Source organism: Pseudonaja textilis, chromosome 5, assembly GCF_049901715.1.
Source record: "Pseudonaja textilis isolate UNSWEBS1 chromosome 5, rPseTex1.2, whole genome shotgun sequence".
Lineage (NCBI taxonomy): Eukaryota > Metazoa > Chordata > Lepidosauria > Squamata > Elapidae > Pseudonaja > Pseudonaja textilis.
The window spans coordinates 40,967,132-40,986,490 of NC_141994.1; the positions used below are offsets into that span (position 1 = coordinate 40,967,132).

At 38.1% G+C, this 19,359-nt stretch overlaps 1 protein-coding gene across 1 annotated transcript; it reads left to right on the forward strand.

Annotated features, from left to right (window-relative positions):
- Window positions 1-9,549: 9,549 nt before the first annotated feature.
- Window positions 9,550-17,560, forward strand: SOCS2 (suppressor of cytokine signaling 2). The gene is made up of 2 exons (XM_026698665.2): window positions 9,550-12,388; window positions 14,058-17,560. Exons 1-2 carry the CDS (start codon window positions 12,256-12,258, stop codon window positions 14,513-14,515), a joined length of 591 nt encoding a protein of 196 aa, XP_026554450.1. The 5' UTR covers window positions 9,550-12,255; the 3' UTR covers window positions 14,516-17,560.
- The last annotated feature ends 1,799 nt before the right edge of the window (window positions 17,561-19,359 follow it).

Here is a 19,359-nt window from a genome sequence, read left to right on the forward strand (position 1 = left end):
AACCACTGTGCCACCTTAGCTCTTTGAGTTCCCTTGTGTCCAATTTTTAAAATCTTAACTCTATTTTTTAAAAAATTAGGCATTTTTCTGCAGAAAGACTTCTTTATAATTCCAAAGTCTTATTTCAAATTCATCTGGATCTTTAGTCCATTTGTAACTTTCTAAAATCAAATTTTAATCATTTTCCTGCTTATTTTTTTAAAAAATTTTTTTAAAGTTCTCAAATTAGTAGTTAAAACTTTCTTTTGCTAAGGATTGAAGGGAAACTCACTGCATGCTGTCAAAATCATTAATATAAAGATTTCTAATAGTTGAAAATGTATTTGAGCCTAACTGTAGCTTATTCCATAATTAATAAAACTATGGATAAATGAGATAAACCCAATCTAAAAGTCAGGTGAAAGAATTAAAAATACTACATTAGAAGCATAGGAAACAATGGTATTAGCTTTGTAGTTTTTAACAAGAATTGGATAAATGTATTTTGGAAAGGAAAAAGAGAAAGCGTTATATTGCTTTTATATGGAACTGGCCTGCAAACTGTTTTAGTGATTGTAAAACCACAGAAGCTTGAGATCAGCTATGCAGATTTATTTGGGAGGAATTAGGATGTTTAGCTCATGTTTATTTCTAAGCTCAGCATAGTGTCAGCATACTATGAAAATGTGAAATGCCCCAAAAGCTGCTCCTTAAATGTACAGGTAACCACAATTGAGCCCAAAATTTCCATTGCTAAACAAGACATTTATTAAGTAAATCTGGCTTCCCCATTGACTTTGTTTGTCAAAAGATCACATAACCCTGGGACATTGCAACCATCATAAATGTGAACTAGTTGCCAAGCATCCAGTTTTGATCACTGACCATAAGGATGGTGCAACAGTCATAAGTGTGAAAAATGGTCACTTTTTTCAGAGCAGTTGTAATTTTGAACAGTCACTAAACAAACTGCTGTAAATTGAGGGCTACTTGTACAGAAAATTGCAAGAGAGATGTTCGTCCTTCAAACAACTCATGAACTCCAGTGGCCTTGCAAGCATTTCTCATGTCTGTAGGGAAGAAGTGCCAGAAATCTGGTGGCAGGAGAAATCACAAAACTAGTTCTGAGAAAGAAATTGTCTGACTTTCAAACACAATTCAGGATCTCTGGACTACTTATCCAAACATCTGCTCCATTAAATTTGCTGCAGCTTGCTTTGGGGTAGACATCTATTTTCATATGAAAGAAGGCTGTGCACAACTCTGGATCCCACTCCCAATTTCAACTGTTCCCGCTTTGATTGTGAATGTGATACTATACCAGGACTGAACAAGCTTCTTGGGAAAGCAAAAAAAAAAAAATCCCAAGAAAGTCCAGTTGCCTTCTGAAAAGCACCTTTGGGATAACCATGATCTGGATGACTAAGAATCTCCATAGACATTTACTATACCAGGAATATCCAAAGAGTACAAGGAGCATTCTGATTAAAATGCCTCAGCTAGCAGTAATTTTATCTATAACATGAGTTCAAAGTTGACTTTTCCAGAGCAGTTTTTATATTTCTAAACCAAAAATTGGCTTGCAGCAATCAATTTTTACTTTCCAGTCAAGCTCATGAGCTGATTTTGGGCTCGGATATTCTTGAAAGTAAAGGTGATGATAGTGATTGGGGATGAACTTTGCAGTATGTCACATCCACTTTTTAGAAAAATTAAAAATATAGAAAGTTCATGCAGAGAGTCATGTTGTAAATTCCAGAATTAAATCATGGTTCACAAACCACATATGGTGGTGCTTAAAAGATTGTAAATCCTTTTGAATTTTCAAGATTTCTGTATAAATACTACCTAACACATGATCTGTTCTTTACATGAGTCCCAATTACAGTAAGCAAATGCTTCAAAATCATTATAATAGTTCATTTATGAGAACAGGTCATTTTAGATCATATTCAAAAAGGCTCACAAACGGTTAAACTAATGTGCTTAGTCAAAACTGAATTACTGACATGATCATACAGAATCATGTGAAAAGAAGCTCTGATTATAAGCGTGACTGAGCAAGAAGAGGGTGAGAAAAGAGTAAAGTACCTTTCAATCCAACATCTGTTTTTCATTAAGCAAAAATATAGGGAGACAGTTATGTAACTTCTTACTTGACTGTCTCTTAACTCCTGATTTGATACCATGGTCTCGAAGTAGCTTATACACTAAACAACTTGTCAAAACACAAGAGATGATCCTTGCATAACACCTGTGCCAACAGGGAAACGAGAGCAAAGCCAGAAAAACAAAATGCTAAAGTCATGGATGCAGAACATCCATCACCCACAAGAAATACATTTTGCTAACCTCTTTCTGTCCAAAAGCTATTTGCACTCTCTTATACTAACACAGGAAGACGCTTTTGAATAATCTGATTTTGTGAGCCACAAAAAAAAAAAAACCCTGTGGAAAAAACCCTAACTCTTTAGTACAGGTTTTCCTGGAAAATATGAGAAATCTAAACCCATGCAGCTGGAGTTATTAAAAACATACTTCAATGGCAGAGAGTGTAATTGAATGCAACAGAGATGCCAAGAGTAGCCCCTGATGAGAGATGAGAAAGAATCCCTCCGAAATGCTGAAGAACCACGGCTATTCAATGGTTGTTTTTTCTCATTCTGCTAAACCAGAATGTATTACATGAACATACTCATTGCTTAAGTATATAATTGGGTGGGATTTTACTGATTTGGACCAGTTCTATAGAATTGGTTATTATGATTCTGTGCAGTTCAGAGAACTGACAATCGTGCCCCTGGCTGTCCCTGCCCCTATCCGCCCGCCCCTCCCCTCCCCACCCAGTCAATCCTTATCGTGCATGTGCAACATCACTGACTGCATTCTCTCCCGTCCAGTCACTCCTTAAGGTATTTTTTTCCCTCCCGATGATCAGCTGTTCCGATGATCAGCTGTTCCAATGATCAACTGTGCTGGGATCCCCCTCGCTGTCTTACTGCTTCTCCCCTGCGCTCCATTTTTTTGCCTTCCTGGACCCCAGGGAAGCCTTCTAGGAGCAAAAACGCACCCACAGAAGGCTCTCCTGAGGCCCAGGAGGCAAAAAAAGGGTGCTGCAAAAAAAGCCACACCCACCCAGTCACATGGCCATGCTCACCTGGCCATGCCCACAGAAGCGGTTGTTAAAAATTTTGAATCCCACCCCTGCATATAATTATTAGTAGCATGTGTGAACTTCCTGCAATCCATGCTGCAGTCTAATTGCTTCACTCCTCTTGTTCCTATTTGAATTGATGTACAGTAAGTGATAAAGCCTGAAGCAGATTGGTCAAAAAAACTTTTAATCTCCTATGTACTTATCTGGGAGCCAATTGCACTGATTCATCCATCTTTCCTTTTTAAGAAATCAAATATAAAATTGGATTCTGTCTTTTAGTAGGGGAAATAATACAGGCATCAAAGGGTTTTTTAAGAATGCACCAAAATACTAGCTTTTTTCAAATTAAATAATTACAAAGATAAATGAAACAAACAGTAGCCTTCCTTCAAACACCAGAGTGCATACAAATATGTAAAAGGCTTAGCAAATCTCCTTCTCAGTTCCATTTTCTGATGCAAATCTACAATTGTTTGCCATAATTTGCAAGAAGCTTAAACCTGTTTTTCCTGTTTCTCAATTCAGAGGAAGGACTGTTTATTCTAAGAAGAGGACAAGATGTAAATAAGATGAAATCATTTCTATGCTGTAATTAGCAGCTAGGAAGAATTGGACATAGTAATGCAGTTCTTGATACAATTATACATTATTTGTATGTCTATATGGAATCTATTCATGGATTAAATAAAAATCATCAGAAACTCAGACCACTACATCCACAAGGACCATTGGCAGGTATTATAATTCATCTGAACACACAATAGAGATTGTGCTACATTCTCCCTGAAAAAATAAGATTACACAGGATGTGTAGGTTGTTCTTAGGCATAAAGTGCCAGTTGCTACTGTAGGCTGGTGTACCATAAGCTACAATTTACATATTAGATTACTAAAATGTGTCTAGTGAAGGGCTGCTTTTCAAAATGATTTGTGAACAATAATTAGTTGAAGACCATGTATGCATTTGTTTGAAATAGAATTGCGAACTTTTATCCAATTGTGCTTGCACAAGTTCTTCAGTATGGCTGAATTGGTAGCAGTACATAGCTAATCTGATGCGGATCATTGGGTGATATTGCAACACTAATCTTCACTGAGTCCTATTCCCCCACCACCACAAAAAAGGCAAAATCAGATCTTAGTGTAGTATTTGAACTGGCGACTGTTAGGTAATCTCAGAGCTAGATTAAGAGGGCAAAAACAAATAAGCAAAACCAAAAAGCATCCTGGAAAAAAGCCATGGCAAACATTTTCCATTACAACCAAGAAGATTACATGGATATGTGCATGTCTCAGGTAGGATGAATTTGTTTTCTCATTGCAAAGTATGGCTCTTTCCCCGTGTCTTTCACCATCAGTATCATTTATTACTCTGATAAGTTCAGAACTGCAAAATCGTAATGCAAAATAAAAGGGATTAGGGGAAAAAGATCAGCAAAACCCAACACTTTCCAAAGTTTCTTGAAGTTTTCATTTGCTAAATATTTCAGCTACTGACTTGATTTATATTCCCTTCTGGTTGGAAAAATCCCTGAAAAGATTAAAAAAAACAACCCCTCTTAGGTCTACTTATGAAAAATTTCTAGTTGCTACTACTGTAATCTATTTCTAAAATCAGTGAATTCACAAGGTGATCAGGAGTCTTCCTTCTAACTTACCCAACTTCACTGTAATATTTTAAATTAGCATAAAAACTAATTCCAAACTGCATGGGTGCCATTATGTAAAACTTGGATCTCAAGAACTATGTTGGCTCATATGGGGAGGGAGTGGCGTGCAATACACATCCTGAATTCTCAGAATTGCTCAATTTCTGCCTGAATTCTTAGAATTACTAATTTTTTTTTAAAAAAAAAAAATAAGAAGTTCCATCTACTTGTCAGATATGCATAAAACCCTTATGGAAATATATACCAAAGCAAATATAAAAGTAACTCATTAATTTATCCAAATATTACATATTAGACTTTAAATTGGGAGGTTTCAATTGATTTTGTAACTTGTTCATATTTAGAATTATTTCCAGATGCAAATAAATAAAGATATTTAAGATCCACAACATTTGCACAACTGTTAGCCAAAGTTTCTTTCACCTTCATAACAAAATAAGTACATTAAATTTCTAATATCACTCCAAGAACGTTCATAGTTTACAGGTAGTCTTTCTCTTGCCTAAAGTAACTTTAATTGGACCTGCAAGTACCAATCACCTGTTTGAGAAAACGGAAATGAATCTCAGTCTCAATCTTTCAGGTACCAGTCACGTGTTTGAGAAAAGTACCAATTTGAGTACTGTTTGAGAAAATAGTGTCATCCCACACTTCCTTTTTAGAAGGCATTGAACCAGCTTGAACAAGCACTGCATAAACTGTTCCAACACCCATGCTTCCTCCATCTCAGCACAGTTAAAGGGTTTAGTGCTAACACAGATATTCAGTTTGTAGATAGTCCTAGTTTAAATCCCATGCACTGTTGTTTAACAGGATTTCAGATAAGGTAATTGGCATGTATTCATTAAATTATAAGACAGACTTATGACCAAAGTAGAAAATATAAAATGCAGATTTGTTTTCAACATTCATATTTTGTTTTTTAAAAATATAAATAACAGCAGTTAGAATAATAACTGAATAAGAGCACAAGAGTTTAATATCCCCCTCCTGGTAAAAAGTATTCATCTGGAGTTTTGTTTTAAAAAAATGAAGAATGAACTCCCCTCACTATGTTTCCTTCCACTCCTGCCAATATCACCTGCTGGCAGGAAAATATCTACTTTCTTTAATATGAGATTGTATGGAGCTAGATTGTAAGGTCTGAACTGAAGCAGGCTTATATTAAGATATATATATATATATATATATATATATATATATATATATATATATATATATATATATATATATATATATATATATAGTAGCAATTATATATTGCTACTGGGGAAGAGCAGAGGGCTAGTACTAGTAACGCCAGAAAGAGTGAAGCGACTGGTCCAAAGCTAAAAGGGCGCTCAGCTGTGGATGCAGCTGGTAGTGAACATAAAGTCCAATGCTGTAAAGATCTATTCTCCATAGGAACCTGGAATGTAAGATCCATGAATCAAGGCAAGCTGGATGTAGTCCAACAAGAGATGACAAGACTGAACATCGACATCTTAGGAATCAGTGAACTAAAATGGACAGGAATCGGTGAATTTAATTCAGATGACCATCAGGTATACTACTGCGGGCAAGAATTCCTCAGATGAAATGGAGTAGTCTTCATAGTCAATAAAAGAGTAGGAAAAGCAATATTGGGATATAATCCCCAAAATGAATATTTTGGCCACCGAATGAGAAGGAAGGACTCTGGAAAAGAGCCTAATGCTGGGAAAGACTGAGGGCAATAGAAGAAGGGAACAACAGAGAATGAGGTGGCTGGATGGAGTCACTGAAGCAGTAGGCGTGAGCTTAAATGGACTCCAGAAGATGGTAGAGGATAGGAAGGCCTGGAGGAATTATTGTCCATGGGGTAGCGATGTGTCGGACACAACTTTGCAACTAACAACAACAATATGAAATTGTTGGCTACATATTTAGCATAATGCTCATTAAAGCTTGTAGACACCACTTAGTTTAGGAAAATTCAAGTTAATAGAGGAATTACTATTCTTTCAGAACCAAATACAAAAAAATTGACGTCAGTGATATTAACTCATACCAATGGAACAGAAGGTCTTTACTGTTGAAGAGTCTATGTTTATAACAATACAAGAAGACAGAAGATCAAATTCTGAAGGTTTGAGAGATTAAAATTGTAAAACTGCACAAAACTGGATCACATTTACAGAACTGACACAATCTCAGTATATCAAAGTATCAAGAACTGGATTTTCCAGTAATTATTTATATTGGAGTAACACTGTTTTTCTCTATCTTACATTGCTTAACCCTATAATTGGTGTAATGTAATTATGTTGCAAAATGATCCAACATTATGATGCATTATAATTTTACAATTAAATACAAGGAATAGCAATTCTCTTACAACTTTGAGTAAAATATGGCTTGCCACCTTAAAATAATTCTTTCGGAATCCTTTTATAACACTACAATAAGATTTGCTCAGTAATTGACTTAATATGGCCAGGATGTAGGCTAGTAACTGGGGCATTCTTGACATACTAGTATTATCTGGGACTCCTTTGGCTGGTATTTCCTGCTATCCTCTGCCATTTGTGGGTTGGATCTTTGTCCTTTCTGGCTCGTGTACATCGAAAGAGGGAGATAATTACCTGGATCCAAGAAGTAGTCAATATCTTACAGCAGGAGTGGCCAACCTTTTGGACCTCAGGGACCACCAAACTCATAATTTTAAATCCCGCGGACCAAAGACCCTGGGAAAATCCCCCCAAAAGTTGCAGGGAAATTCCCCATCCCGTTTTCCTACCGATCAATCATTCTTTATTTGGGATTGCAAAATACCGTCTCCAGCTCTGTTCTCAGGGAGAGAGAGAAAGAAACTTTTGGCTCCGTACAAGGAAAGCAGAAGAAGCAGCAGAAGTCTTTCTTTCTCTCCCCCAAACTCTGCCAGAAATGACTCTTTGCTGGCGCAACCTCTTGGAGCAGGATGCCTTGCAGGGTCCCAAAGACTCATTTCTGGTGGAGTTTGGGGGAGAGAAAGAAAGACCTTTGCTGCTTTCCTTGCGTGCAGCCAAAAGCAGAAGTGGAAAGAAGCAACCCAGTGGCCAGGCAAGGCACGTGGGGCATGTGGGGCAAGTTCCCGCCCTCTGCCCTTCCCCCCTCCCCTCACTACTTCATGTTGTTCACAATGCAAGCAACACAAGCCTTGTGTTCCCACGCAGCCTGGATTGCTTTGGGGGTGCTTTCGGGGTGACATTTCTCTGCGGACCAGCAAAATTTTCTCATGGACCACCAGTGGTTCCCAGCCCACTGGTTGGCGACCACTACCTTACAGTACTGCAAAAGGGTACTATCAGCACCTTAAAAGAGGGTGAGATGTGCCTCCTCCTTAGGAGGCCTTCTTTGGACACAGAGCTATTAAATAACTACTACTGTTTCCAATATTCCCTTTTTAGGAACGATAGAGGTAGGGAACAAAGAATGAAGCTTTGTAGAGAAAATTGATTTTATGAAGTTTTTCAGGCATGTTTCAGGCCCAGCATGGGACAAAGAGACACTCTAGATTACCTTTGTCGGGATCTGGATTTCTCACTGCCTTCAGTATAAGTTTTACCTTGACAGGTCAAGGGCTTTGAAATTCTTGCAATATCTCATCTTCCTACTATTGTCACTACCCATTTTCGCTACCATAATGTGTATTTAAGGACTACTCAGAAGCTGCAAAATAATCCAGCATGCAACAGCCTGTGTGCTCATTAATTCCTGGCACTGGGACTGGGAGTACATGACAGCTGTGCACTGGCTTCCATTAACTGTCCAGGTACAATTTAAAGTGCTTCTTTTAATCTATAAAGTCTTCTATGACTTCGCACCAGGTTACTTTCAGAATCACATTCTCTAACTAGAATTGGCCCAATAAATAGAATGGGGGGGGGGGGGCAGAGGGAAGTGTAGAAACAACTTTTAGATGTGGGTGACTAAGGCCAGGAAATGAGTGCTGCTTCTCAGTGATATTTTTGGCCCTTTGAGATTTTCCAGCTGAAATTAGACTAGTTCCCACCATTGCTCCTTCTGCAGTTTAAAACAGAACTGTTTTGTAGAACATTTCTTATTGATACCATTTACTTGATAGTTTTTCCATTGTGTTTTATTTTAATTAGTCATTTTGATTTTATATGTGTATAAAATCTGTGAATGAGAGTCCGTTCTGTTTGGTGTAGTGGTTAAGATATAAAGCTACAAACCAAGAGACCATGAACTCTGGTTCTGCCTAAAGCTTGATTTAGAGTTGTCTGCAACTGCGCTGCCACATATCTGTGGTGTGAAGGGGTTTGTGGATAGGTGCAGGTTGCAGATGGCTACAGATGAACTGATATACACATCTCCCAAATCCCAACTGCGAATTGTGCATGTGGATTGATCCAACTTTGTTTTGTGCTTTGCTATTTAAGTGACCCCTAACTAGAACAAACATTCACAAACCTATAAATGCAACATCTACGCAACTGTTTCCAAATGACACATGCACTGACAAAGAAGTTTAATCCAGGTGACTTCAAAGCCAGATGAATCACCATGGATCACCCACTTTCTCTCAGCTCTAGGAAGAAAGCAATGGTAAACCACTTCTGAAAACCTTGCAAAGAAAACTGATGGGAATAGTCCAGGCAGTCTCTAAAAATTGGACACAATTAAATGAAAGAAAAAAAATCTTTCAAGCATTTGAAGTCCTTAATTGGACTGCAACTGGATATAAATATAATAAATAATAAACATCTGCAACAGCTAGCTGAAAATATTTATTTCAACAAAGTCAAAGAAAGGATTCTGAGAAATATATATGTAAGAGCAAACAAAATCTGCATCCTAAATATTTACTAAGACATTCACATGTACAAATACTCAATAAGGACAATTTAATATTATCAAATATTACTATTTTTCCAGGATAAAGCAGAAGGAATAATTAAAGCTAAACAATCTCACGCTAGAGAATTTAAATACAATAACTTCTAACAGGAATATAGAAATTCAAATTCAGAACAAATTCTCAGAATAATTGAAAAAATTACTGAGAAATATTTTTAAAATAGTTTATTTAGAAAATATACAGCTTGCCCTCTTATTAACCATTCTTACACCAAAGGACAAAAATAACATAAAAATATAGTTGAAAACATTAGTAAAATTATTGGAGACAAAAAGATAAATATAGCAGCCAATAAAACTAAATGCTTACCGCAAAAAGTGTATCTAAATAAACAAGTATTCAATGTCTTAAAAGAGCCACAGACCCGGATCTGGTAAGCCTCAATTGGCATTTGCCTCCAAGAACCATGTCTTCAAGACAACCACACAACTGTTGATGTGTGCCAGATCATAAAAACCAGGTATGTTTACACAAAGTGAAAGAGGTTCCTGTAAATATCTGCAGTGCACTTTATAAAGGTCCTTAAATGTTCAATACTAATCATACATTACAATCAGCCCTATTGAAGATTGTGATTTTTCTTTAAACAGAGAATTACTATATAAAAATAAGAACCTTGAATTTTGCCCCCAAACAAAATGTTATATGTATTGAGTAATCCAACACAGAGAGCATTTAAAATGCTGCCCATTTCAATCCCTTATCATAACAATATGCATGAACCCTCTTCTCTGGTCAAGAATAGCCAGGGTCTCCAGTCAGCATCAAATTCAATCCTGAAAAAGCCAGTTGCACAGCTACACCTCAGCCTAAATGTTGAATTACTGGAAACATGGACACATTAAATTTTCGGTTCGACCAATCTTCAAGGCTATTTCAGGCCTAATATTTTGCTTAGAAGCAATGCGGGGTCACATATTAATTGTAGGTGGCCCGGAAGCGGCTGAGGATGTAGGCAGTAAACCGTTCCCAGGCACTGACGGTAGGGCGGCACTTATCAAGAGAGGTCCCCTTGTCCCTCTTGTGCCCACCCCAGAAGCGGCACACGCCCTTCTCACGTTCTCTATCCCGGAGGATTTAAGCCTCACAGATCCCGAGCGACCTTTCCTCAGCAGCCCCGTAAAGCAGCAGGAGCCGTCCGTACACCCAGCACCTTCGCTCCGTTAAAGGAGCTCGGCGGAGGCTGCTTTCCATGTTTTCCGGCGACGAAGACGGCCGGCCAGGACGACGGCCGTTTGTTTGTGCCCACAGCCCGGCTACCCCACCCCCACCCCCTGCGGCGAAGAAAGAGGTGGGCGAAGGCAGGGAGGGAGGAAGGAAGGAAGGAGCGGCTGCAACACGGCAGCTCCATTTCAAGCGGAGGCGCGGGAGCCGGTGGTCATGTGATGCGATTCCTGGAAAGTTCTTGGAAAGCGGCCTTTGCATTTTTAATCGTTCCGCTGGTAAAAACACAAAGCAAAATAACTGCGGGAAGAGAAAACGGCCGGACACCAGGCGAGGCACCCCGAAGTTGCCTCGAGATCGCTTGCAATGTACCCGGCGGGGGGGGGTGGATAAGGGAGGGGAGGCGCTCCACATACTGTAAGCACAAGAAACCTGCCTCTTCCAATCCCCCCCCCCAACCTCGCACCGAGCTCAGCCTATCTGAAATGGCACAGGAGGAAAGACGGGGGCAACGCTCGCCTCGCCATTATTAATCCCAGTCATGACATGCAACCGCGTCACCCCACTTTCTGAGTTGTTTCGGTATCGGCGCGCACCAGGCAGCAAATCTCGCCCGCCGGCCGCGGCTCCTCGCTCCTGTTTACTTGCCTTCCACGCGTCACATGAATATTTCCTGCCCCGGGTTGTAGGAGAAGCTCTTGCAGAGCATAACCTGAACTGGCCGGCCCGGCGGCTACTCGCCCGCCCCCCTCTCTCTCAGCTAATATTGCGGGACTCTTTCTCTTTTGCTCCTTTTGAAACAAAAGCAAGGCTGGTCGCCGTGGCGAGCCTCCCAACGGCCTCTCCTTTTAAAAAGCGCCGCGCTAAAGAGACCAGCATCCCGCCCTTCTGGGTTTTGCCGCATTTGCTGGCGAGGCCGAAGGTAAGAGTTTGGCCGAGTGCACACGACTCTTCGCCCCGGGGCTGCCCACCGATTATTTCCTAGACAGCAGCCAGACTCGCTGCAAAGGAAAGGAGGAGAAAGGCGTGCACCTTGAAAACAGCCGGTAAGCCATCCTCGAAATCCCCGTCCAGGTGGCGGCTGGGAGAGGCGCTTTCCCGGCGGGTGCCGGTGCCCTTCGTGTGCAGTGGGGAAGTCAGGACAATAGGAAGGAGGCAGAGAAAAGCGGGCGCCCTTCGCCCACCCCAGCGACGAACGGATCGCCTTTCCGAGGGATGCTGCGAAAGTGAAGATTCGAGCGGCCGATATCGCCGGAGCCTCTCGCCGGGCCCTGGTTCTCCTCTCCTGCTGAGCTGCAGGTCCCTGCGGGCGGCGGTCAGATGGCCTGGGGCAGCCGCCGGGAGGTCTGGTAAGGACCCATTGTTCCTTACTTTCCTCCTCACGTCGTGGTCTCTGCCCCCAAATGACCCTGCGCTCGGCCGAATCTTCGGATGGCACCGACAGGGCTGGGCCCCAGTGGGAAGCTGGAGGAGCTTCGGCGGAACCTGCTGAAGGGGAGCGCCTGGACTCTGCCATGAGGGAGTTGAGATGCGCGGGTAAGGCAAGCGTGGGGAACGTGGGAGTGGGCACCCGGCGTTCGATTGAGCCGTGGAGGGGTGGAAATGCATGCAGGGTTCGTAATTCTGTTGTGTAGCATCCCCAACGCTGGTGGGTTATGAGTTGAAAAAAGACTCCCGCCATTAAGCTCCTGAGAGGTGGAGCCCCAAAAACAGGCGCCCCGCAGAATCTCTTAAGTGGAGGAAAAAGCTTCGAGGGTGGAAAGATGATGAGTTGAACCGAAATTATTCCACCAAACTAATGTGTTTACCTGCCTGGAAACCTTCGCAGGGTTAGCTAGGTACTTTTCTACAGTTGGGTTTTATGTTGCAAGTTTTAAGTCCGCGTTCCTTTATTGAGTTGGGAAACTGCGGTGGGTTTTCAACTTTTCTTTAATGATCATTCTGAGTAACTCTCAGGTAGCAGGCAGAAAATCCTCTCTGATGGAATACAATAATAGCTTAAGATCTGGGGAATAAGAAGGAAGGAACAAGACAAGTTCTGCTGTTTCTCAGACTTGTATGTTGGAGCACTGTACTGCAACTTCAATTCATCTTGGATTTCCACATTTCAGATTACTTCAATTCATCTTGGATTTCCACATTTCAGATTAGCCAACACAATTAGGTGTACATTATCAAATACATTATATAATCCTGAACTTGTTTCCACTATAGTAGTAGCACCTCAGAATTAAGAGACTAATAAAATGCTGGGCAGAACTAGGAGTAAATCCAGAGTTACATAAGACTTCTAGGAAAACATCTCTGTGTTAATAAAAAAAGATCAATTTGTTTAGAATAGTGAGCAGAAATTTTAATAAGATTTCTTTGTAAAATCTGTTAGCCTTATTCTTATTTTATTTTAAATTTTTATATTATACTTTTTTTAAAAGATGTCGTTTCACTACAGTTTTCCTATTTGGTCTTGTATTTAGTTCTGAGAATAAATTGGATACACTGCAAAGGTTATTACTTCTAGCTGTTACTACTGCATTATAGATAGCAAAAAAATGATTCCAATCCTGCCAGGAGATCCTAGGAGTTATATTTTAATGCATGGAGGGACAACCATGTTAGACAGGCTACTTCAATTATCACATGAAAGGTATTTTCTCTCATTATTTTTTAGGGTTAAGAGAAAGTATTGATTTTAAGTTCTTTAGGGTCTAAAATTTGCCTTGTTCTAATCTCATATAATCTTTCACATATCTGCACTGTATTTGATGAAAGAAGTGTTATGGGTTTTGTTTGCTTAGCAGAGCTGTTAATAAAATAAGGCTATTGAAAAATGGGCAATCTTAAATCCTATTGATATTCGTACAGCACTTTTGCAATACAACTCTATCAGCCCTATTAAGTATAATGGTATTTATTATTAAATAAATACATGTCAGATTCTGTTTGCAAAGTTTTCTGGCCATATTCATGTTTCACAAAGCAGAAAGTAAAAGTGAGAAACTGCATTAGTTATTCAAGGACACTTAGGAAGTAGTATTAGAATGTTAAGGGGTTTGAATCGTTGGATTTTATGCACAATTATGTTTATTTTTATCAAAATTCTCCAGTGCAGATAGTTATTGGCACTGGATTGTCCTTTGCTTCCAATGGTATTCTGTCTAAAACTATGATGAAGATTCTTAACTAATTTTGCTTTCTCTTCTATTAGGATGGTATTGGGGAAGCATGAGTGTTGCAGAAGCAAAGGAAAGATTACAAGATGCATCTGAAGGGACTTTCTTGGTCAGAGACAGCTCTCACTCAGAGTATTTACTTACTATTTCAGTCAAAACCTCAGTAGGTCCTACCAATTTACGAATAGAATTTCAAGGTGGTAAATTCCGTCTGGATTCTGTTATCTGCATCCGATCAAGGCTCCAGCAATTTGACAGTGTGGTTCACCTAATTGAATATTATGTCCTTATGTGCAAGGACAGAAGAATGGTCTCCGAAATACCTTCCAATGGAACAGTCCATCTTTATTTGAATAAACCTCTCTATCATTCAACACTGTCTCTACAGCATCAGTGTAGAGTAGCAATAAACAGATACACAAGTAAAATCCAGGAACTTCCATTACCAACAAGATTGAAGGAATTCTTACAGGAATATCGATATCGGGTATAAGCATGTACTCAGCCTCATTTTAAGAAAACAGGTCCTGAATATGATTTGTGAGAAATCAAAATCTCCAGCTGCATGAACGTATTGCGTAGGTCACTGTGAAAATAGTATGTTATTGTGTATGTTTGTGGACTTTAATAGAGGACTTGGATTTAGCATTTAAAACTTTGGTGCTCAGTAAACTTCCTGATGCTATTAGAATTACAAGCTGAGGGGGAAAGTGTTTCATTGGGAACAAGTGCCTAAAAAAGAATGGTTCATTGCTCTTTGATACCTATGCACTAACTTCGTTCTTACAATAAATGAGGCATTTTGTAAGAAACCCATCTTATAAAATATTACTAAATCCAAATCCAAATGATATGGCTGCCCTTCAAAATAACTTCTGAATAATATGGACCAGTCAATGATACCATGGCTACCTTAAAATAATCTATGGTCCTCATTCTGAGAGCCTATTGCATTCATCGCTATTTTGAAAGATTAGGAAAGATTCCTAGTGACCATTTACAGTTGAATGCTCCCCTCATATCAGAAGGGCTAAGGGGAGGATAGGCATCTGGATTTTAGTAGCAAATGACTTACAACTCTGCAATTAGGTCACTGTAAACTTTTTGTGAAGTTACAAAGGGAACATACATTTTGGGCAATAAATTTCCAGCTAGCATAAAAGACTGGCTGGTGAGATTCACTGTCTCAGTTTAGATCAGTCTAATGCTCCTGATTTTGTATTTTGCACATTCTTAATTATAATTTACATATTAACAAATGGCAAGCTTTTATTTTCTAATATTATAGCACTTGAGTGTTTTCTCACTAAAAACTTACCTAGCAGTTCTTCCTGATTATGAATATATGAATATTTTGGGGGGTGGGGGAGAGATGCTTTCAAATCCATGTTGACTCTTCTCAATTACCTTAGACAAGTCCTGCAGTTTTCTTGGCAAATTTTTTGGGAAATAGTTTGCCATTGTCTGCTTCCTAAAGCTGGGAAAAAGAGAGACTGACTGAAGATCACCAGTTGGTTTCTTGCCTAAGATGGGACTAGAACTTATAATCTCCTGATTTCTAGCCTTATGCCTTAACCACTACATCATTCTGGTGCTATTATAAAAGCTATAGTTTTCCTCATTTTTACTCAGAATGTAAGTTTAGCATTATAGCAAAGGTCTATTTGAACAGTCAAAATGGGACTGGATTTCTAGATAAGATGGCAGGCAGGCACACCATCCCAAGCCTTCAGTATAGTCTCCACAAAGCCTCCCTAAATGATAACTTTCATCTAAGAGAAAGAGAAATATGGTATATGTGGAAAGTAACCATGTCAGACCAGAAACAGTCCATGAAGTAGGTGTGTGGGAGAGAGATGTGTGAAATCAATTATTCCTAATTTAAGGCAATGTAATTAAAATCTTATTCCAAAGCAAAGGTCATATTATTCCTCTTACAGGGACTCTGGATAAATTGAGGTAATGTACCATTATATGTGTTAGCACAGAGTTTTCTTTCTAGATCCATAACAGTAATAGGTCCCTTGAATGAGGCTTTATAAACATCTAGACTGCAGTCTTGAGTTGTTTCCATCCAAAACAATAGTAAATATGACTAACTTCTACAATGTAGAATTTTATTAGTGTTCTTATTTCCTTGAAATGCAAGTAATTTTGCTTTTAAAAAATATTATTCATATATACCTCTCCTATTTCAGACAGTGCTCAGTAAATCAAATTGTAGTGCCCTTATGCTCATAATGTGTTTCTGTGTTCAAATGGACTTTTCAGAATTACACAAGAAATATTTGTCTATGACTTTATGTCATTTCCAGAAGAAAAAAAATTATGGCACCAAGTGTATTCATACTGACATTTAGTTTAGTGATAACTAATAAAATAGCTCTAAAATTCCTCTCCTACACATGGCTTCAACACTCTTAATACTATTCAAGCTAATAGCCTCAACATCTTATTCTTAATCCCATATAATAATTCATCGTGCAAAAAGATTTCATTTATTCTGTCCTGAAGGACTTGAATTTTAATCATATGGGCAGAAAAATATCCACTTTCTTTATGTTTTAGATAGATAAGTTCTCAACAGTTGGTGGATGCAGTCATAGAAACTTTTTGAAGTTTAATTTTAAAGTTGGTATTCTGTTTATTCAAAAACCCATCTGGGGATGCAAAGAGCCAGGTGCACATTAGGAGCTAAATTTAGGCTAGAGATACACTGATATTCATGTCTAGAAATTGAGGCCATGTTCACATGATTACTTGCAAAATTATGTTGTATAGATACATTTGTTGCTGTGGGAACAACAAAAATTGAGGTATCCAGTAAAATGTTTCTTTTACATCCACTTTGTTCTCATTGCCTTTTTGGTATATTCAGAACAAATATGCTAAAATTATTCCATGTGTTGCTGCATGTTATATGTTGCTTGTAGGTGGATGTTGGAGGATTAAGATGTTATTACACTGAATGTGGGACCAATTTCTTCACCCCCTTTTTTCTTACAAAGACTTAAAGAATCTAAATAAAATAAATTAGTCCATTGAGAGAGAGGGAGGGAAAGAAAGAGAGGGAGGGAAGAAGAGAGGTAGAAGTTGAGAGATGAAGTTGGTCTCTATAGCACACATGTCATCTCTGGACCACCCATCAAAACATTTTGATTTGGTTCAGTGAACTGCAGTGGACCTCTGGAAATAGCAAATGGGATGCTGGGATATTGCAACTGGCCTCAGATTGTCCATTGATATAGCAATGTATATTTCATTATTGAAAAGTCTCCTGTTCCTAATCTTTTCAACTGCATGTTGAATTACAAGTGGAAGAATATAACACCTCATATTCTTCCTTGGTTTCTATAATGCTAGGATGAGATATTTTCTAGTCTTACTTTGGTAATAGCTACTCAAAGGTACTGTGAACTCCAACACATGGGGCTGACTGTCATGCCATGATAATCAAGTGATTGCTTTTGGTGTACTAAAATGTGTAGCCCTGCTCAATATGTAGATTAGACTGCTGATTAAATAGTGTTTTAAACTATCCTGGCTTCATATTTGTATCTAAGGTTATTTCCATACTAGCTTGGTGTCATTACGTTGAAACTATCTTTATTTTACTACCATTGAGAGATTCTATTGAAAGGTGTTGGATAAGTTAGATGTGTTTCTAAAGAGACAACATGGCTTCACTTTTTTGTCACCTTTAGCCTGAAATTGTGAATGGATGTCAATTGCAATCTAAATTTAGCTCTAACAGATCATGCTAGTGTACATATTTTTTGAAAATTAAGCATCAACATAATTTAGTTTATGTTATAATCTAAAGAATTCAGGATGCTTAGTACTATAATTTCTTTATCAAATAAAAAGGATTTGAAACATTAAAGATGATCACCATTAAATATTTTGGCATTCCCAATAGTTAAACTATCTTTTGATAATAGATTAGTTACAGTAGAACTTTTCCTCCAACTTGAGGGAACAACTCTAAATATGTACTGATGAAGCAAATATAATTCACTGCCATAAAATGTATTCCCATACAATATATATAAAATCAATCTATAAATCTCTTCATGTATTACACTAAAATATGGTTTTGTTTAACTATGGTTATGATTACAAAAAACATAATTTACCTTGTGACTCAGTGCGACATTGAATTCGATCTATTTTATTTAAATTCTAAGATATTCAGTAAATATCCATTAATGTTAGTTATTAATGTAACTACATTAAAAGTGTCCTGAAAATTATTATATTTAATTGCAGGAAGCAATATATCTTATTGTTCAATCAACTTTTACATATTTCAAGTTAATGCATAAATACTGATTAGTTCAATTGCTGTACTTCTTGTGAAAAATGCTTTTACCTGTTCTGTTATATAAAGTACCATATTAAAACACTTTTGATACAAATGTGAAAGATATATTATTTTATTCTTAGCAACTTAGCAACAGCGGTTTGCTACCAAGTCTAATTTTGGTTCTTGTCTAGAAAATAAAAATATTGTACTCTTACTCATTTTAAAGAGTACATAAAACATACATTAAGTACTTCCATATTGGTAGACCCTAAAGTTTTTTTCAGGTGCATAAATTTTAATTTATTTTAAGAAATATATAAGGCCAGAAATTTACATGTTTTGAAATATAGATATACTGTATATGATTTTTAATTATAGATTACTTAATGCTGACATTTATATAATATGTATTTCTACTCTGTATGTTTGTTTATTTAAAACATTTATATAGCCACCTATCTTACAATGAACGGTGTGCAGTTTTTCTGTATTTTACATAGAAAACTGCATCTAAAGAGATAGAGTTCAATAGTACTTCTATCTACAAGAGTTGTTTTCACTAAGGTAACAAAATGCAGTCCAGGTGGCAGCATATGTATCAGTATTCAGCAGAAGATAATGTAGCTTTACATTGATTAGAAAAAAATTAGACTCTTGATTTTATACTATCAGTCGATAGATGGATCAGATTTAGCTATAGCTGAGAGCAATCTGCATGACCTAGATACAGCTGCACACGTTCATTTACATAAAAAAGGGCTTTTAGCCAATTTGGTAGCGCTTGGTGAATTATCACAAGATAGGCTGAGTATTTGAAGTTTTTCAGTATTTTCTTTCCTCTTGTAATTGGGAGATGGCTAGAGTATTTTAAGAGTCTTCATATTTATTTGAAAGTAGACCCCTGAAGCTTGTGTCAGACTTAGCAGCTAGATTCATCCATTGTTGAAGCTGTCATATGTTTTGGCTTAGTGTGTTGGAATAGCCACCAACCAGTGTGTATTCATCAAATCATAGTCATATGTGCAATGTAT

Excerpts from the sequence above, each read along its gene's own strand:
- SOCS2 (XM_026698665.2), top strand. The coding sequence starts at position 12,256 with ATGACCCTGCGCTCGGCCGAATCTTCGGATGGCACCGACAGGGCTGGG. Across the intron at positions 12,389-14,057 it reads GAGGGAGTTGAGATGCGCGG|GATGGTATTGGGGAAGCATG; the intron begins GTAAGGCAAGCG and ends CTCTTCTATTAG.